Source organism: Aricia agestis, chromosome 19, assembly GCF_905147365.1.
Source record: "Aricia agestis chromosome 19, ilAriAges1.1, whole genome shotgun sequence".
NCBI classification, from domain to species: domain Eukaryota; kingdom Metazoa; phylum Arthropoda; class Insecta; order Lepidoptera; family Lycaenidae; genus Aricia; species Aricia agestis.
The window spans coordinates 3,025,782-3,047,536 of record NC_056424.1 but is presented as its reverse complement, the minus strand read 5'-3'; the positions used below and the strand labels follow the sequence as shown (position 1 = coordinate 3,047,536).

Below are 21,755 nucleotides of genomic sequence, written 5' to 3'. Positions count from 1 at the left end.
CGAATTTAATAATGTCAAATCACCAATATTACCTAATACTGCTTATTTTTCCACCAGGGACCTGTGGCGCGCGCTGCAGGCGGACGGCACGGATGAGGCGCCGTCGCACGCCTGGGACGGCTGGTGCGAGAAGCCAGGGTACCCGCTGCTGTGTGCGCGCACGCAGGGCGATGACGTCGTGGTCAAACAGGAGAGGTGAGATATTAGCTTAAGAGAGATATAGTCGTCACAATGTTGTCTGTGATGATACAAAGCCTAGAAGAAGCCTTCAGACATGAGCGTAAGGGAGCTCAATTGTGAGCAACCAAGCAAGCATAGAGACGACTCCACTGTGATGACGCAAAGCCTAGTAAAAGCTGGCAAGCTCAAATGTGATACAAAGCCTATATTATTATTATGACGACCTCTGTGGCTCAGTTGGTGAGCAGTTGGTAGCTCAAGCCGGGGGTCGCGGGTTCGAATCCCGCCGACGGAACAAAAAGGTTTTCAAAAGTTCCTGGGTCTTGGATACGTATTAAATATGTGTATCATATAATAAAAATCTTAAATATATGTATAGTATAAAAGTATTATATATTCCGTTGTCTGGTACCTGTAACACAAGTACTTACCACGGGGCCAGACTGACGTGGTGTGAAGGGCTTCCAAAAATTTCGTATGTCAAGGATGATTTTGTGAGCCCAGTAGCTGATAAGTGATAAGCCTTGAAAGCTAAACAAAAGGGATGGTAGCGTAAGATGCGATTACCAAAGAGAAGATCGCTATTATGCTGTGAACCTAAGGTACCCCAAGTTACTTCACCGTCCCATTCCTACTGTACGCATTGTTTCATACAGAGACATGATACTTACCAACCATTTCTCTGGTTTCATATCATTTCCTTTCAGATTCGTGATGTCTGCGGACGCGCCGGACCCGGAGCCGTCCATGGTTAACGGTCTGCTGACTCAGACTCTGCGAGCTGAACTCGACGAACTGTTCTATGAACCTGGTACTTATTTCAACGTATCTTATGATATCTTATTTATTAGAAACATACGCGGATAGTCAGCCAAAACACTATACTTTCCCCTTTGGCTTTACAATTATAGTCAGGTACATATTCCATAAGCAATTTGAATTCAAGAAATAAATATATTTTTCCAAACCACAGAAAACATAACCGAAGCGTACGAAGAGGATATCAATGCGACCACCACCGCAACTCCGCCAACCACGCGTCGCACCACCGTCCGCACCACGCGCCCGCCTCCAGCACCACGCTGGATCATCCCTGTCACATTCACCGTCGGACCTCCGGAAGCCGAGGATGAGGATATAGAGAACATCACCAGAGTATGGAAGAACTCGCCTGAGAACGTGCACAATGGGACTTGGTGAGTATGCACAGGGGTAGTTAAAGTACTATCAGAGAAGTTCATTCCTAGGCAGATGGGGGACCTAAATAATTTGGTCGCGTTAAGTCAAACCAACACATTGAATTGACATAAGCCGAACCAATGACGTAGGTCCATCAGCTGCCTAGGAATCAATTTCTCCGATGGTACGTCTACCATGTGATCACCACCAGCATTCTTTCTTGGGGAACGACTGCATCCAGTAGACGATTATTAACTTTGGCCTAGCACTTGAAATTATTGCTTAGGATATTCATTGGCCTTCAATAGACCAAGAGTTCACAGCAGATATGACCTTGACAAATATTTGCAAAAAACAGCAGAATCTCTCTAAATCTGGGGACACGGCAGTGCCTCAGCCAAGTCAAGCGCTAATAGATGTTTTAAAATTATAATATTATATTCTTTGCATTCCAGGTACGATGTTGGTAGCGAGACAAAACTGAAAACGTCCAAGTGGCTGGAGAACGTCACCTACCTGATATGGATGAACGATACTGAGAGTAAGTTTTTTATTATCGCTACTTGGTTAAAGTTTAATACATGATTTGTGGCTACTTTGAATGGGCATCTAAAAGGCACGGTACCAACAGAAAGATTTGAGCCAATTAAGTTTCTAGCATGTAGTACATACAATGCTAATAACTCGTCGTTTAACAAACTCTAAAATTCAATAAAATATACAACTTGCAGATCGTTGACCTGTTTAGTTGCGAAGCTCGTAAAATTATATTATATTCCTTGACGTCTTATCTCTTGACTCACATTTCTGGAGAAAAGAGCTTACGTTTTGTCGCAATAGCTCATATTCAGTCATTGTTTGTTACAGTGGTGATCCCCGAGCTGGGCAAGCACAAGTGGGTGCGGTACAACGTGGGAGCGCGCGGGCTGTACCGCGTTGCGCCGCAGGACCAGAAGCCTGGAGAGGTGAGAAGTGAGAACTGATGGTCCCTGATTTGAAATCTTCTGCGTCTTAAGAGTTCCTGTCAGAAAATTAATGGCTGCTAGCTGGCCGCTGACCTTGAAGGACAAATCGTGGGTCGGAAGCGGTCGGACCCCCGACACGGGTTTTCTACTTTTGTATGGAAAGTTGAAGTTTTTTTTTTTTTTTTTAAAGAAGGCAGGTCGCTGTAGCCCTGACGTCACTGCGACCCATGAGGATCTATTGTGACTCCTTCGCACTAGAGTATCATCCCCAACCCAATACTGCTCATAAATTGAACGATATGGTTGGGGTTGGTGCCACGAATTTCCTCTGTGGACGAGTATTCGTGACGACCAAGGTGCCTGTTCCTGCTCTGTAGTAGAGCAGGGCAGTCGAGGAGAAGGTGAATAGGTGTTTCATCCTCCTCCTCACAGAATCTGCAAGTCGTTATGCTACAAATACCCATTCTGTTTAGGTGTTTGTTGAGCTTGCAGTGCCCAGTTAGGCTTCTGGTAAGGATTCTTAATTGGTTCCTACCCAAGGTGAGCACTAATTCTGATTGTTTCTTGTTGAAGTCAGGAATTAATGCCTCGGAGTGTTCAAGGCCAGGGGTCTCAGCCCATTGCTTCCTGCATAGTCTGTGACCCCATTCCTTGAGCACTTGCTTTGTGGTACTGGGAGTTATACCACAGACTGGTTCTGGACCATATATGAGACTCTCGGCCCCAAGCCTAGCCAGTTCGTCAGCGGTTTCATTGCCGGGGACGTTGCTGTGGCCCGGGACCCATACTAGGCGGATGTTGTTGTTCCTTCCTAGCATGTTTAACGTCTCAACGCATTCCAGAACTAATTTGGACGAGACTTCTGCGGCAGTCAGTGCTTTAAGTGCAGCTTGACTATCGGAGAAGATAAAAACGTTTTTATTAACTAGGGCCATCTCCAGGCTTTCTAGTGAACAACCGAGGATAGCGAAGACTTCAGCCTGAAACACGGTCGCAAACTCCCCCAAACAGGCGTATTTGCCTTTTGGTGGCCTGCCCCCGTAGAATCCGGCTCCCGCACGGTTGTCTTTCCTTGATCCATCCGTGAACCAAACTATGTCGCTAGGGCGGACATCGATTGGGATTTTTCTTTCCCAGTCCTCCCTGGAAGGTATAAAAATATGGTACTGCTTCGAAAAGCTATACACCTTGATCATGGCATCTGATGGCATGGCCATGATAGGTGATTCACTGAGAGACTGTTCCAGCTGTCGAAATGGGGTGGAGACCCAATTCGTCCTACCCGCCGTCCTGGCCCTGAGAGCCACCTTTTTGGCCTCCATCTGAACAAGCAGAGGAAGCGGAGTTAAGTTGATCAGTGCCTCGAGGGAAGCGGTGAGTGTTGACGAGAGTGCACCCGTGATTATTAGACATGCCAGTCTCTGTACGCTGTTTAGTCTTTTATAACAGTTTACTTGTTCAGCCTTTTTATGCCACACTGCGCAGCCATATGTGGTAATCGGTCTCACTACGGCTGTATATAGCCATAGCATTGCCTTCGGCCGAATACCCCATTTAGAGCTCACAAGCTTCCAACAGGAACCCAGAGCACATCTAGCCTTTTTCGTAATATACTCGATGTGCTTATTCCAAGTGAGTCCTTTGTCTAGGATTACTCCTAGATATTTGACATCACCCGCAAACTTAATAGTTTTCCCGAAGAGTGTTGGGGGTCTTAGTCCCTCCAACTTCCTCTTTTTGGTGAAAGGTATCAAGACCGTCTTATCAGCGTTTACTGTTAGCTTGACCCTTTGGCACCAATCCTCGACGACTCTTAGTGCTGACTGCATCAACCCAGCGACCACCGATGCGCATTTTCCCACCACCATAATCGCCAGGTCGTCAGCGTACCCTTGAGCGTAGTAACCTATGAGGTTCAGTTCCCTTAGTGGCTCATCCACTACCAGGGACCATTCCAGGGGTGACAGGACACCTCCTTGTGGGCAACCTTGTGTCAGCCTGATTTTGAGTGTCAGGTCCATATAGTCGATGAGGCTACCCTATTGTCGAGCGTGGCTTTGATCCATTTCCTAGTTGTTGGATCTATATTCTTTGAAGCCAGGCCATTTGTGATAGAGCTGGATGAAGTGTTGTCGAATGCGCCTTCAATATCGAGGAAGACACATAACGCAATCTATTTATCTTCAATTGCTCTATCAATCCGATCTACCAAGTCCATTAGGGCCGTCTCGGTAGATTTGCCTTTTTGGTAGGCATGTTGTCTTTCATGCAGCGGCATTTTAGTGAGATAGGTGTCCCTTATATGTAGGTTGACCACCTTCTCCATTGTTTTAAGCATGAAAGATGTGAGGCTAATTGGTCTGTATGACTTTGGTAGAGCTTTGTCTCTGTCCCCACTTTTGGGTATGTAGGACACCCTTACCTTTGTCCATGCCAATGGGATGTAGCCCCACGCAAATCTTGTTCTGAATATTTTCAGTAGCATAGGAAGGATAATGTCCTTGCCCTGCTGTAGGAGGGCAAGAAATATATTATCCTCGCCGCCGGTCTTGTAAGGCTTGAAACTGTCAATTGCCCAAGTGACTCGGTCAGGCTTAAAGATCACGGAAGCTCTTCTCCAGTCGTCAACTGATGGTCTCGTTTTAATAATCGTATGAGAGAAGGCTTCGTGATTTTCGAGATGGATACTGTTGGGGAAGTGGACGTCGGCTAGTAATCTTAGCGTTTCTTCCGCCGTTTTAGTATAAGTACCATCTGGCCTTTTCAGAGTGCTGGGATGAGAGCTAGGGGCCTTAGATATGACTTTATATAGTCTGGAGGTTTGCGAGGTGTTATTCACTTCCTCACAGAACCTTGCCCAAGAGCGTCTTTTGGCCTTCCTTAGCTCCCTATTAAACGTCGTCAGGGCGGTTCTATATGCGTCCCAGTTCCCGTCTCTTTTGGCTCTGTTAAACAGAGCTCGGGTATCTTTCCTGAGTTGCGCCAGAGTACCGTTCCACCAAGGTACGTTACGTTTATTTGACGTTTTCTTAACAGGACAGCTTCTGAGGATCATTTAAACTATGCTCCAGCTCTCCCACCGTTAGTTCCAGTTGTTCTACGGTCTTGACAGCTTTGTTGACTGCTGCGAGGTTTATCTGCAATTCCTCTCTGAATACACTTCAGTTTGTGGCCTTTGGATTCCTATAAGTTACCTCTTTCCCAGGCATACTGTCATGTATATCAAACCTAATGTAACAGTGATCGGACAGTGAGTTATCGTCCGATACATGCCAGTTACAGGCGCGATGTCGTATAGGGCCTGTGCATACTGTTATGTCAAGGACCTCCTGTCTCAGTGGGTTGATAAACGTTGGTTTAGTACCCTGATTCAAAGTGTGGAGGTTATTAGTAAGTAAGAAGTCAGATAGTTTCTCACCTCTGGAGTTTACGTCGGTGCTGCCCCAACTTGTATGATGTGAGTTGCAATCACTTCCCAGGATAAGTTGGATGCGCTGATTCCCGATGTAGTGTATTACCGGTGATAGCTGCGTTGTGGGGTCCTGAGTGTCTCCAGGTAGATAGGCGGAGCAAACCATCAGTCTGCCTGCAGTCCCGCCGGGCTCCTCAATATACGCAGCTACTGTGTCATCTGTACACAAGCAAGAGACACACAAAAATTTCATCCTCTTGCTGAAGAGGATGCAGGATCTGGGCCTCTGGCCATGCTGAAAATAAAGTACGTTACCTGCCAGTCCAAGGCCCATCACCGTGTTCCCGTTGACCCACGGTTCTTGGATTAAAGCAATATCGAGCGCCTCCCGGATGAACTTCTGACAGAGTACATCGGTGGCAGCCTTCGCGTGTCGTAAGTTGACTTGTATTACTTGAATCATTTTTTTTGTGTAGTGTTACTGTGGAGTGTAGCTGTAGAGTGTTAAAGTGAATCTATGTGGATGGCTGTGTGTGTGTTTAGTCTGTGTGGTGCAGGTTAGGGAGTCGGAGCAGGGGGTTTCGCGCCACCTTGCGACTTGAGTGCTCCTGCGCTAATGAGGGCAGCTGTGCTGGCCTCCTCACAGCGCAGGCGCCCCCAGAGCCACCGCGTCCGCGTCCGCGTCCACCACGGGACTGTCCAGGCCTACCCCTACTCACAGTTGCCACTTCCAAGGGAACTTGAGGTCTGGGATTGGTCTGAGCAGCCGGGCGTCCGCCTCCCCTGCTGGTGTGCACGTGCAAGTTTTGTGTTTGCACGTGTAGAGTGTTGGGCTGAGCAGTAACAGTGGCAGATGATGTGCCGCTGCTGCCAGCTTGGGGCGGCGCCGTGCCTCTATAGCCTATAGGCTTGATAAGAGGTGCTGGCCGCCGTCCTTTATGTGAGGTGTGGGGCTGGGAAGTTGAGCCCAGCGGAGGTGTTGCCGTCACTCCGTCAGACCCTACAGGGTTTGACAGGAGTGCCGGTTTTGGTCCCTTCAAGCGAAGCTGAACCCGGTTAAACCCGAAGTAGAGCTGAAAATTCCGCTCGGAAAGTAGCTTGACCGCAGATTCGTCGAAGGAAAAGGTAAAGGTTTGACCCTTTCCATCGGCTTTCCTGCTGACCACTTTCCAAAGCCGGATTCCCATACCTCCATTCTGCGAGGTCAGTCGCTTGATGATTCCTACCTCGTCCACCTCTAGGTCAGGAACCCAACGACGCGGAGGGCTGCTCCATCCCAGGGATGGATCATGTCTATCAGCCGCGCCAGCCACTGCTTGGAGGCAGCGTCGACGCAGGTGAAGACAAGTCCACCCGATCTGTGGACGCATCCTATTAGCTTAGGTCCCTCTCCCTCCGGTTGATCGTCGATGACTCGAAGAATGCATTTCTTCAACCCCTCGGCGCTCTCCCGTGAAAGAGGTCCCCCAGCATCGAGGATGCCCACACGAATGGCACTCGCCGCCTCAGTGAAACTCGGCTTGGGCGCCTGAGCACTAGTGTGCTTGGCTGCCTTCGTCGGTCTTTCCTGTGAGTTGGCGGTGTCAGAGAGCTGCCGTTTGGAGCTCGAACGCTTCTCCAACTCGCCGGCATACTCAGGAAACTCATTGAGTTTCCTGAGTATGCCAGGGTTGGTAGCTGTCCTACCAACCCTGGCAAAAATATTAGAGCGAATTATGAACTCAAGATTAACAGCTTACGTAGAGGATAACAACCTCTTATCAAAATCTCAGTATGGGTTTCGTGCAGGCAAATCAACAAGTGATGCTGTACATGAACTTACAGACTACATAGTAAAGCAGCTCGATATGGGACAAAAAGCAATAGGAGTATTTCTCGATCTAGCGAAAGCCTTTGACACGGTCTCTGTTGCCATCCTTCTAAAGAAGATGAACCTTTTGGGCATAAGAGGAACCCAACTCAAACTATTTGAGGATTTCCTAAGTGATCGTACACAGAGTGTTAAGGTAGATGAGTACCTAAGTGCCGAATTAACCACCACGCATGGTGTTCCCCAAGGTAGCGCGATCGCCCCAACCCTGTTCCTCATCTACATTAATGATCTGTGTACGCTCAACATACGAGATGGAAAAATCTTCACGTTCGCGGATGACAGGGCCCTTGTGTTCCATTCAGATTCTTGGAAAAACGTTTTTAAAACGGCACAAAGTGGCCTCAACATAGTAGTGAATTGGTTGCGTAAAAATATTCTCACTCTGAACACCCAAAAAACTAAATACATCCCATTCGCAATACGGTTACCGCCCGAGATGTCCTCATATACTATCACCGCACACACATGTGTCCCCCCGTATACTGAACCATGTACATGTGAGCCCTTAGAAAGTACGAGCACTACAAAATACCTAGGAGTTATACTTGACCCCTCTCTCAGCTTCCGTCCACTTGTAGAGGCCCTTACTTCTCGTATAAGGAAGTTGATACCAATATTTAGGAATTTAAGAAACGTGGCGGACGAAGGACTGAGGAGAGTGGTCTACTTGACGCTATGTCAACCGTTGCTCACTTATTGTATTACAACATGGGGCGGCACACACAAAGACACCATATTACAATTAGAAAGAGCCCAACGAGCAATTCTGAAAGTGTCTAATAGTTTGCCTTTTCGATACCCCACTGAGTCTCTTTACAAAGAAACAAAAGTTTTAACTGTACGCCAACTCTACATTTCACATACAGTACTTAAACACCATAGCCTCCTTGACTACATTCCTCCATCCCTCTGTAATAGACGATATCATATCCGTGATACAACCACGCACCGCTTTCATACAAAATTCTCCAATCGTTTCTTCAGTTCTATTGGAGGACATGTTTACAAAAAAATTAATAAAATATTAAACATTTACTCCCTGACGAAGACATCTTGCAAAAGTAAAATTAATGAATGGCTGCTAACTCTTAACTACGAAAACACAGAAAAACTGATAACTGTAGGACCTAGCTAGGAAAAACGAGCGAGATCCTGGTGTCCTGAAATACAGGCTACGCCTAGTTTAGGCACCAGTCTCCCACATAAGTTGTGATAACTTTGTAGAGTGTGTAAAACATCTTGTATTGTACCTGTGGTGAGATAAATAAACCAATTTTTTATTTTATTTTATTTATTTTTATTGAGTGGTTTCTGACAAAGGGTCTTCGCCTCTTCGAGGCTCTTACCTCTCGCCATCCACCACTCAATGCGTCTCTTGGCTGCCCCACTAAGTTGTCTTCACAGAGGAGCGCCAGCCCCAACTTCAGAAGAAGAAGGTGCAGAAGCGCTAGATGGTAGAGGGTCGGAAGGGGTACCAGACACAGAAGTGTCCTCTGCCCCGACAGACCCAGACAATAGGTGGTCCTCGGCTGCGCCGATTTCCATCGCCTCCGTGGAGCATAAAGCTTCCAGTTCGGCCACAAGATTTTCCTGGTCCTTTTCAATCTCCATTCAAATCCCACGAGTAGCTAGGGAAATAAAAGGTCCACCCCCACAGAGCCCCGCATGCAAGGGTAAGGCTATTAACTCCTCGAGGTCGCCTGGTATCGAGGTTCCTCCGTTCGCGGCTGACTTCCCCCAGCCATGCATCCTTCGGCACGGGTCGGATAACACCGATTGGATTGGGTTTTTGTTGTCGAGTTGAGTTCTGGTCTTGGTTGGGGTTCCAATTCTGTGAGCACTAGAACCCCAAACCAGACCAGACCTCAACCCAACCCAGACCGACTGATCCCAAATCTGACAGCAACTTGTCGCAGCCGTTTGGGGGTAGAGACGCACTCGTCCGCCCGTCGAGACCTGGCTGTTTGCACAGCTAAGCCCCGACAGGCCGAGCCGAGCCCGCCCCCTCCCCCAAACGGCGGCAACGCCGCAGTCAGGTCCGGGGTCAGCCGGTCCGCCGGTCGATCGGCCGCCCGCTTGCCACATCCGCAGATGTTTCAAGCGAACGTTGCCCAGGGACACCGTCACGATTACTTCACCAGAACCCAGAGAACCGTCGACATACAATTTAATCCGTTAGTCGGCGGCACCGAAAGACTGGAGAAGTATTCGTGCACACTTGGAGGTAACCGGAAATCACCCCCCAAAGTTGAAGTTAGTCCTGAGCGCTAATATAGTGCCTCCCTTACTAGTTAAGGGTTAGTTCCCGGGTGCTGGCATCATGTAGGGCAATTCCGCGATATGTTTGTTTTTAACCGATTAGGAAATCAAATATTTTAATTTTATGTATTATATATTTAAATTAGGAAATAAAATATGTTAATGTTCATGTATGTATTGTACCATTATTTGGTTTGATTATGTCAATCCAATGTTGTCTGTGCTCTGTCGGCTGGGTTTGATATAACGCGACCAAATAACGCAGGTCCGCCATCTGGCTATGAATCAACTTATATGATACTACATAATATTATATTGTATCTTTACAGTCTGAGGAGGCAATTGCTCGTCGTGCGGCGGCGCTGTACGACGGCGGCGCGCCGGCAGAGCGCGCGCTTCTGCTGGACGACGCGTTCGTGCTGAGCCGCGCGCGCCGCCTGCCCGCCAGCCGCGCTGTTGCTGCTGCCTGTGAGTAACTGGAGTGATCGCAAGTCTCGCTGTCGCAAGTCCAAAATTCATAATATGGTTATGTTGCAAGATAATCTAAAAACAGGATCCCAAAAACATCCACAAAATACTTAGATAGGCCATATGGCTGCAAATCCACTACTCTTTTATCATACCTGCGAGATGTGAAAACTAACTAAAGTATGGTACGGCCATGCCTTTGCTTTTGGCTTGTCTGTAGCACTACCGTACCCCCAGTAGTGATAATAATTATAAACTACCCTAATTAAACATAAACTAATGTCTTCCAGCCCGTCTCCGTGACGAGAAGCACTGGGCAGTATGGCGCGTACTGCTATCACACGCGGGCGCGTGGCGCTCCCTGCTGCATACTGCTGCCTGCGCGCCGGCGCTGCGTCGTATGCTGGCGGAGCTGCCGCCGCCAGTGCCCGTGTACACCATGCAGCAGCTGCAGGACCCAGCCATTAGCGAGGACCAGCAGTAAGTGTTGTTCCTGCTGGTTTGCCTATCTTTGGTTAGGGAATAAGGATATCCAATATTGTTCATGAAAGCATTAGCAGTAAGGGCATATTACTTACTCGTAAATGTACTTATGCCAGTTGAGCATATTAGACAGGGATGAAAGATATTATGTTCCAATATCAAACTTGAAGTACCTATACCTCCATAAGGCGGCGCCTCGTACGCAAACAATTAACGCTTTGGTAAAGTCGAATAGTGACTGAATTCTTAATTTTTGTCATCTCAGATGGCTGAGCGGCGCGCTGCTGACGGCGGGCGTGGAGTGGGAGAACGAGAACGTGACGGAGCAGGCGCTGGCGCTGTTCGACGCCTGGCTCACCGGGAACGACTCCATCCCGGAGATATATCAGGAGGTGAGGATCTTGGAAGGCTTGAGCCTGGTCTGAGCACCGTCAGAGATTCGCCCATGCTTGTTTGATTCTTTCAGTCGCCCAATTAAAACGAAATAGCAGAATATTCGTGCGCCAGTGAAGGAGACTATTTAATCTCTTTCAGTTAAGTTTGGAAAACGTATCCTCGTAACTACTGGGACGTGACTATTTCTGATGTCTGAGACATCTAAGGTGGTCACAGCCTAAAAGATCGATGGTTTCAGGGTATCCTAAAGTCTTTTTTGAATAAAAACTACCTTCATATCCAGGCAGCGTTCACGGCTGGCGTGCGCCGTCACGGCGAGGCGGCGTGGTCAGCGTGCTGGCGCGCGCTGCTGGCGTCGCACGCGGCGCCGCGCCCGCTGTACTCGCACCGCGCGCTGCTCGCCGCGCTCTCCTCGCCGCAGGACGACTGGCTGCTGTACAGGTAACTACCTTCATATCCAGGCAGCGTTCACGGCTGGCATGCGTCTTCACGGCGAGGCGGCGTTGTCGGCGTGCTGGCGCGCGCTACTGACGTCGCACGTGGCGCCGCTGACGTCGCACGTGGCGCCGCCTCGTGTTATTCGGCAAGTATCTAATTACCGTAGCTTTGTTTACAATCTTTTCTAATCACCTACCGTAATCTTTATTTTTTAAATTATGTTTAAATTACATTTTTATTATGTATATTATGTTTCAATTAGATAATTTGGCCTACCTACGTTTCCTTAAGCTAGTTTTTGCGAGCCGTGTGCTTGTACCGTTACTTAAAACATTACATATTTTGTCTAATTTCCGTACCCATAAAAAAATTAAGACATTATTATCTAAAAAAAACTTTAATTAACTGTTCATGCCTGATTTATTATTGTGTTCGTATTTTTCATTTCTTTAATATTTCAATGTGTTCAAGTCAAATCAACGATGACCGAGTAAATTAACTATTACAACTCTGAACTCGAGACTGGCGGTGACCTTTGTTTCTGCGACAGGATAGCGATGGACGTTGCCATGGTGACATACTTATTTAAACACTTCAATAAAATAATATGGGCGAAATACTTTATATAGCAAAACAACATTTGCCGGGACAGCTAGTTACCTGCATTAAACATTCTCTGAGTGCGGCAGTTACTCCTAACCTCATAGTTAGAGAAGATATGCCTGGATTTATGTATATTCAGTATAGGCCGTGGGCCGTGGCCTATGGGCGGCAGCGTCCTATGGTGTCCTAGGGGGCGGCAGCGTCCTAGGATAGTGGCAGAGTTCGTACATAGGGCCGACAAAATTAAAGTGGCCTATACACATAAAAAATATAAATCCGGCCCTGATCATCTCTGTCATCTGTATCTGTCCCTCTGTCTCCAGGTTCGCCTACACGGTGCTATCCCCGGAAGCGTCTCGCGGGCACGAGTGGCGGACGTGGGCGGCGGCGCTGGTGGGCGGCGCGTGTCGCTGGCGCGGGGCGGGCGGCGTGTGGCGACTGCTGGCCGGCGCGCCCGCGTTGCCGCCCGCCGCGCTGCTCGCCGCGGCGCGGTGTCTGCACCAGCCGGCGGACTACTACCGGGTAAGCCCACACCCATATTCATATATTATGTACCATCGAGGAAGTTGATTCCTATGCAATTGACAGACCAACGTTATTTGGTCGAATAAGATGTCAATTCAATGTTAATTGTGACCTGTCAGCTGGGTTTGACGTAACGCAACCAAACTACTTAGGTCCCCGATTTGCATAGGAATCAACTTCTCTGATAGTACTATTGTAAGGATGGGTGTTAGCGAGAAATGAAAGATGTGCCTGGTTAAATAGTTGGCTTTATTATGACATAATATCAAGTGGTTACAGCTTATATACGGTTAAGATATATCAAGATACTACATAGGTATCACTACACTACACTATCAGAGATGTTGATTCCTAGGCAGATGGGGGACCTTTTGGTCGCGTTAAGTCAAACCCATCCGACCGATCACAGCTAACATTGAATTGACATATTAAGCCGACCACATGACGTAGGTCCGTCAACTGCCTAGGAATCAATTTCCTCGATGGTACATGGATACATAGGCGTAGTTTTTGGTGTATCAGCCAGGGGCGTCTTTCCCTTAGGTGCAATGTGTGCGGTGCACACGGGCGCCGCGGTCCTAGGGGCCGCAGCCCATGCTTTATTGACCAACGTAAAAAGAACTCCAGTTTGCCAAAATTTTTGTGTAATATCCAAAGCTCTTCTTATATTTGTAGAATTACAGCAAAGCAAAGCGCCATGAGCGGCACGGCTTTTGCAATATATAAATATTAAAATCTTTATTTTTCAACGTGAAATGAACGTTAAAACAATTGTTTTAAGGTTGGTGTAATAGTGAGTGTCCTATCGCTCGTTTTTTTCAAAATAGGTAGTGGATTTGGATTTAGATACAAAAAAGCACAGTGTTCTAATTTAGAAAACAAACTGTGCCATGCTGGCTCTTCGGATGTAGAGAAGTTAGAGCAGTTCAATGAAATAGAATAATGAAATCGAATAATGAAAATTAATACCGATGTTGTGATGATGTGATGTTTAATAAGTATAGAACATGAAATTTATATTAAAATTTAAGTACTTAAGCGATATAAAATTTACGTTTTGTGGTTAGGCTTGTTAGGGTCAGTCAAGACTCAAGAGCACATCATGGTCAAAGTCTCCGTGGTCTAGTGGTATAGAGCGCGGCTCTTGACTCGGAGGTCGTGGGTTCGATTCCCGCGTTGGAAACATGTTATTTCCAAGTTTGGTTAGGACAATGCAGGCTGATCACCTGATTGTCTGACAAGTAAGATGATCCATGCGTCGGATGGGCATGTAAAAAGTCGGTCCTGCGCCTGATCTCTCGCCAGTCGTGTCGGTCTTCCGTCCCACTGGGTTATGAGAGTAAAGGAACAGAGAGTGCTCTTGTGTACTGCGCACACACTTGGGCACTATAAAATTACTCCTGCGTAGCTGGCCTGGTTTCAATGAAACCGGCCACCGTCACCGAAACTGGTGTGGGAGCTATTATGGTCAAAACCGAAAAAAACTTCAATCTACAAACAAATAACAATAGAGTTTGTTATCTATTTTATATTGGAGAAATTTGACAGTACATATGTGGTAACTTGATGTGCTGTAGTTCGTCTGGTGGACCGTGGAACGAAAGAAGCCACCGCTTAGAGTCCTCACCCTTATAGCGGCCGGACAAACTGTACTTTTACTTTGTACCCATTTCATTTTGACCGCGCGCGCGCTTGTTAGGGGGCGCTAGGGTAATGTTTGCACACGGGCGCCACATGGGCTAGAGACGGCCCTGGTATCAGCCCTATAATTTATCCTAATCCTTACTCCATAAGAATAGCCCCCCTTAAGATTTTTTATTGATCCCTGAGACACTAACAGCGCAAAGATATTTCTTCCCGCTTCCGATAAGCGTAACTGCTGCTTTATTAACCGACTTCCAAAAAACGAGGAGGTTATACATTCGGCCACGACACGAATTTCGCTTTGTGGTATTTCTCTTTCAAAAAAGCTCAGATAAACTTTTCTCAAAAATCAACCCCTGTCGAATGACAGGCCGAAATGTGACCCTTGTTAGTATGGCTAAAATTTGGCTAAGGTTTAGGAGCCTACGTCAATTAAATGTTGGTGACATGGGTTAAGGAGGATTGTTTTGGGTGAGAAAAACTCCTACTTACCGTTTCCACCGCCAGTAAATTCTCCGTTTAGAAGAAATTCGCATTTGAGATTTTCGTAATCTTCAGATAAGATCATCTGTTTTCTGATGTTTACGAAGTATTTTTAAGGCATCTCAAGGCTGTGATGAGTGGGTCTTACTTAACTACTCAGCCACGAACACCGAAGGGGGGGCTCGGGGGGCGCAGCCCCCCGCCAAAACAAAAACAAACACAATCTAGAAAGTCCAAAAGTAGGTTAGGTTAGGTTGGAACTTAGACCACAACACCCAGATATAGGAGCCCCGCGTAGCGGGGCTCCGTCGACTTTCTTTTGTAGTAGTTTGTCAAATAAATTGGGGTAGGTTTGTAAACATTTACCATGATTAAGATAATATTAAGGGGTTGAAGTATTTTCTTACGCGATGGTTAGTAGGTAACTAAAAAGAGTGAAATTATTATTTTTAACAAAAAATTAAAACCGACTTCCAAGGTAAAAACAATAATAACATCCTTATAATATGAACTAAAAAGTATTAAATAATTTTTCCTATCTAATAGTGCCTTTTTCCGAATTCGGCTAAACCTCAACTATTTCTGTACTCAATCTTCATAATTTTGAAGTCGGTGCCAGTTCCAAAAGTTTCAAATATTCTGTCAGAGAACTAAAGATTCAGCTATCTGGTACCGACTTCAAAATGATGAAGATTGAGTACAGAAATAGTTGAGGTTTAGCCGAATTCGGAAAAAGGCACTATTAGATAGGAAAAATTATTTAATACTTTTTAGTTCATATTATAAGGATGTTAATATTGTTTTTACCTTGGAAGTCGGTTTTAATTTTTTGTTAAAAATAATATGACTGTAATCAGTTGTTTTTCAAATAACAATACTGACTACACTCATAGCAACTAAACTTAAGCACGCTTTTCTTTTTGTTACCTTTGTATGTTTGTACCGTCGAGGAAATTGATTCCTAGGCAGTTGACAGACCAACGTCATTTGGTCGGCACAATATTTCTCAACTCAACTCAAAGGCACAATGTTAATTTTTGTGATCTGTCGGCTGGGTTTGACATAACGCGACCAAACTACGTAGGTCCCCCATCTGCCTAGGAATCAATTTCTCTGATAGTACCTAGTAACTTTTAATTTAGGTATTGAAGACGTATTTTTTAGGTTCCGTATTTCATTTCAACCGTTTTGTTCCAGTTCAAAGAGCTATTCGGCGAGCAACGCGGCGCCGCGGCGGCTCTGGACACGATAGCGCTGAACGCGGCCTGGCTGCCGCAGGCTGACGCCGATCTCCTGAGGTACTTCAACGCCGTCAACAGGAGGACCAGGGACTAAGTACTATCAGAGAAGTTAATTCATAGACAGTAGCGGCGTTAGGGGGCGCGACGCTGGGCGACCGCCCAGGGCGCCCCGGATAAAAAGGGTCGCCGAGGGCAAACAAGAGGGGCGCCGCAATCCCCACACACTACCAGCACCCTGGGAGCCGAAGAAATCTCGCCCTGGGTGCTGGTAGTGCTAAAACTGGTACTGTTCATGGGCAGATGGGGGACTTAATTAATTTGGTCGCGTTATGTCAAACCCAACCGACAAATCGCAATTAATATTGAATTGACACGATCCAACCAAATAACGTGGGTTTGTCAACTGCCTAGGAATCAATTTCATAATTGTACTTAAAAAACTATACAGTATAATGGCACCAAAGACTTGATGCTTTACTCGCCGCACTTAATAATAATTTAATGCAGAGTTTGACAGATAATGTAAGGAGTTGATGTCAAAATCTTTATTAAAAATTAAATAATCTTTGTTTAAAGATGTAGGGACATACACATAGGGACATTTGTCCCTGAGTGTGCCTGTAAGGGCCTGTATTCACTTTGATTAGTGGGAGTGCAGGTGATTAGGCAATAAGGAGAAAATAAAGGACTTGCACTATTCAGTCGCTGCCCACACTTGCTTTCTCCTAATTACTAATCACCTGCACTTATCACTAATCAAAGTGAATACAGGCCTAGTCAAATTAAATTATATAGTTTTGAGAGACCTACGAATTCATATTACCTATGTGCGTTCACTGAATGGCTTAATAATATGGCTTAGTGTCAAAACTCAAAACTATCGAGTGAAATCGATGATGACACAATAGATTTTTAATTGTTATGCAGCCGCCTGCCGCTTGGGGATTGATGGGTTAATTGATTACATTCCTAGGATCATGTGCTATGTTTCCTGAATGCTGTAGGTGTATAACATTACCAGCGGCTAAGATTAAAAAGAATAACGATCTAACCAGGCACAGATAATGCCTATATAGGACCTACTTTCCGTGCCCCTATCTGGGGCCTTATTTGGGTCCTAATACTAAATATTATTATAATATAATATTATTAGTATTAGGATATTAGGAGCTCAAATTTATTACTTGGCACGTAATTCTAAATATTCCGAATATTCGGGCCCTAGAAAATCGTAGATTTCGTACAGACTACAGACTTTCCGACATCATTAAATTTTAAAACAACTAAATCACTAATCAATGTCTTTCCGTAACGTCCTTACTTATTTTATGAATGAATTATAGGCTGCAGTCACACAGTTTATCATAATATGAGTGATGACATGAACATTCCTGAATCATATTATTTATAATTTATTGTAAGTAATTGTTTCTACAACATTTTTGCCAAATCTCATTAAATAAGTAGAACAAATTTATACTTAGATTATTATTATTTTGTGATAAAGTAAATCATGATCTCTTCTTGATCTCATTTTAAAGTAAAATCATTCATATCATTTCGGTTGTTATTTTATAGTAATTAGGTTAAAATGATTCCTATAATGATCTCAAACATTTTCATAATATTTTTCTGAGTAATTTAATAAGCTAGTTTGAAAATACATTTACTCATCGCATTGTAAAACTACATATTGCCTTTTAGTCGCCTTCGGTATCAAATATATTTGCTTGTTATTGATATAGTATTATAAAATATGCATATTTTACTCCACAGTTGTTAACGCACACATATAGATATATAATGTACGTCACAACCTTATAGTACTAATTCAATAGTGTATTATCCATACTTCATAATATAGGACAATTTTCTCGGTATTATAATATAGATAATAGATATAAGTGTAAATAAAAGAAACCAACAAATTAATATTAAAGATATGACCAGAAAAATAAATAGTTGGCTTGTTTTGATATTTTCTGCTGACAAAGCTGATGGCAACTTTTAAAAATTGGCAAGAAATTGATATTTTTGTATTCTGTACATATATTATTTTTCCCAAAAATCCAGATTTATTTTTCTGGTCGCACTCGTGAATTTTATGTTAGTTTGCATTTCATTTTATGGTCAATGGTGTGTAAAATATTCAAAATGTATTTCAATGTGTCTGCAATTAGATTACCTATTAGAATTAGCGTGGAGACAAGTTTCGTGTGCAAATTAATTAAACCAATGATAATTTAAAGAGTGATTTAGAATTCAAATTACTTTAAAAATCTTTAGAATTCTTTGTTACGCTTAATTTGTAATATTCTTTACAAATAGTTAAATGTATTAGTTTGATGTGTTACCCTAGACTTATGTAACAAAACCTACGAATAATAAAAACTAAGGAAAAGTAACTCCGTCAAAAAACTTGCTCCACAATACTTGTCAAAAAAGTGTACCTTAGGTACATATTTCAATACATTTGCAATATTTAGGTGACCTTGAGCGGTACTAGGCTGACGTCACATGACAGATCAAAAGGAACCAAATTTAAAACGGTAATAGTATGGGAGTTATGATTCCTTAGTTTTTATTATTCGTAGAACAAAACCTATTTATTAAGTGAATAAACTCCTAATAATGGCGTAGCTGTCAGGTACCTAAGCAAATTATAAACCGAAATGATATAGCCCCAATCTTTTCGGCAAGGCGATTTTTGCGACAGCAATGTAACAGGCGGTTACATATTGTGAGCACAATTTTCGCTTGTTCGCAAGATACATAATGCGCCTGCGGAACTCGGGGCACTGTGGGCGCCGGCGCAGGGGCCTCGCTGGCTACGCCACTGACATATTGTAGTACTCGTGCCCGCGTGGGCCCCAACACTGTCCATAACGGCTTAGTATAGTTATACAACAAATCTCGTATATTTTTGTACTTTTAGGAGACTACTTTTACACTTGAAATTTTCTAAAAATTTTGAACGATCCGACCACTAGACTCGGTTGTGTTGATTGGTGTTTACTCGACTAGCTGTAGACTATTAGTTCGTTTTAAATATTAATTTAAACGCGGATTCAGGAGTATTTATGTTAAAAGACAAATCTCATGCTGTCCCTCTCGGCATACATTTAATGCTTACCTATGCGAAAGATCCATCAGCAAGTTGTTTGAACCGAAAATGTTATAATGTCGAAAATTGCTCAGAAGGCTAAGCACACACTGGAGACAAAAGTCGCAGCGACGGTGTTGTCGCCAGTACCATCTGGCATCTACTAGTAACCTACACATTTAAAAAGAAATTCCAATATGCTGGTAAAAAACGCTAGTAACGCCATATCAAAGTACAAAATAACTTAAGTTTAGGTATATCTTCTGTTTCTATAATTAGACTTTCTGATCCTCGAGGCAGGCAACCGCGGCCGACAAAAAATCAAATAAAATGCCACTTTATGACATAGGCTATAAGTTTTATTTTCTATCGACATTGCCGCCGCTGATTTATAGTGGCGTGATGAAAAATGGAACTATAGCCTACGCCCTACGGTATCAAGTGGAATTTGATTTAATTTTTTGTCGGTCGCAGTCGCCTGCGGCAAAGATCTGAAAGTCGGAAAGACGTAATATCTCTACTATACTCATATATACTCTGAATCCGCGTAGTCCTCTAGATCTTCTGTTGTGTCCACAACATTATCTTGGACGCGGATTGGTTTCCTGTAAATGTTTTGTCATTATATTGTAGGTCAACTAGTGAATGTACAATTTTTGTAATCGCTTTTGTAATAAACTTTTCTCGTGTATGAGTTGTTTTTTTTACAAACATATTTAAAAAAATTAACTTAAAAAAATGAGGTACTATTTCAGCACTGCTACTTTCACGATGAAGTAGGTATATAATATAAAGGTCACAACACACACACTACAATATTTTTGTTATACCCTATAGATTTTATCTACTTATTTTTTAAGGATAGCGATTGTGTCCCTATAGATTTTATCTTAGTGTCGCCAGAATGGACGTCGGTATCCAACCACGAAAACCCTTGGATCTTGAGGAGACCGAGGGATATTCTAAAGCAGACTTGGGAGTAGGGGCCTACAACTAAATTATTCGAAAGAAAATAGGAATTATTAATCATTCATCTACTCATTAAATATGTAGACACGTACAACATACCTAAGTAATTTTAATTAAAAACAAATCAAAATGTAGCAATCCGTATAATTAAACTTACAGGGTGTTACAGCCTTATAAAATTTTCATTCGGTAAGCGGCTGAAAACGATATACGACGTCGAATAGATGTTGCCCTGTTTAGATTGCTTGTTTTCTATAAGAGACCGGCTCGGCCTCTCATAGAAAACAAGCAATGGAACTGCAAAAAATGGAAGGGGCGTAAGCGACAAAATGGTTTTTGTCGCGTAATTTAAAAACCATAAATACATTTCATATAAGCTATGGTAAAATTAAAGTGTATGCTTGAACCAATTTATGTACAAATTTTGGAAGCTTAAATCACTCTGCTTTGTTGGCAAAATAGGAATCCCTTTTTTACAGGTCTTTTTGATTGATTATTATGTGTTATAAAAGTTGACCAATGGTGTTATGCTATGGGTAATTCAAAGACAAAGACATGATGCATACTGACTCCTAAGTCCTAACCCAGGATACAAAATATTCACTAATAAAATCACAATGCCTAGAAGTACAAATATATATCAAAAATAATTTTCAAACACCATGTAGATATTCAGTACTAGTCACTAGATGTCGCCCGCAACTCCGTTGCGCCAAAACTCGTTTATCGCACCACCGGAACCGTACATTTTTCCAGGATAAAAAGTATTCTATGTCCTTTCCCGGGACTCAAAGTATCAAAGTATCTCCATGCCAAATTTCAGCAAAATCGGTTCAGCGGTTTGAGCGTGAAGAGGTAACAGACAGACAGACAGACACACTTTCGCATTTTATAATATTAGTATGGAAGTATGGATATTATTATGCCTAGCTTTCCGATAAACTTTGCTAAATCAAAATTAATTTACTTTTATTTTCCATTCTTCATGTATAATCGTTAACAAAAGCCAATTCAAGCGTCCATGGATCTGAAATGTATTTTATATTAAGTGAAAAACTAAACAATGGAAATGTACGCCATTAGTGCTCTATGTGTGTTAGCGTTTTTAGATTTTGTGACGTCAGCCAAAGTACAGACATTTGAAGTGAACTCAGATTTCGGTGGTGATTATAAAGTTAAATGTTTTCAGTACGGGCATATCGCTTGCCTACTGCCCGAAAGAAAACCTGAAGAAAAAACAAAAAATATTGCACCTAGAGTATCCGCCACCGCCGACTATGTTGATTGGTTGGATATGAGAACTAATTTGAACGACGAATCTTTTATTCCAAATTCGAATATACGAAGGGGTGATTCTGTATACGAACGAAATGGAATGGAAAATAACCTCAAAAACGCTCGCGCAGATAAATCAGAAACTAACCATAAATCATATTTCGACGATTCTCAAGAGTATATAGTACCTAAGAAAGTGAAAAGAAAGTATATAAACAATGTTATAGACATTAAGAAGTATATACGGCCGCGGATTGTG

General features: G+C 43.7%; 1 protein-coding gene across 1 annotated transcript in view; it reads left to right on the top strand.

Moving 5' to 3' along the window:
• The window catches only part of LOC121736872 (thyrotropin-releasing hormone-degrading ectoenzyme), a 42,461-nt gene extending 26,098 nt beyond the window's left edge, over positions 1-16,363 (top strand). Inside the window, exons 17-27 of the mRNA XM_042128340.1 lie at positions 58-195; positions 888-991; positions 1,154-1,376; positions 1,815-1,900; positions 2,227-2,324; positions 10,198-10,336; positions 10,627-10,816; positions 11,085-11,211; positions 11,499-11,656; positions 12,580-12,778; positions 16,106-16,363. Of these exons, the coding sequence (XP_041984274.1) occupies positions 58-195; positions 888-991; positions 1,154-1,376; positions 1,815-1,900; positions 2,227-2,324; positions 10,198-10,336; positions 10,627-10,816; positions 11,085-11,211; positions 11,499-11,656; positions 12,580-12,778; positions 16,106-16,243 (1,600 nt within the window). The 3' untranslated portion in view covers positions 16,244-16,363. The remainder of the gene's footprint in view (positions 1-57; positions 196-887; positions 992-1,153; positions 1,377-1,814; positions 1,901-2,226; positions 2,325-10,197; positions 10,337-10,626; positions 10,817-11,084; positions 11,212-11,498; positions 11,657-12,579; positions 12,779-16,105) is intronic.
• The last annotated feature ends 5,392 nt before the right edge of the window (positions 16,364-21,755 follow it).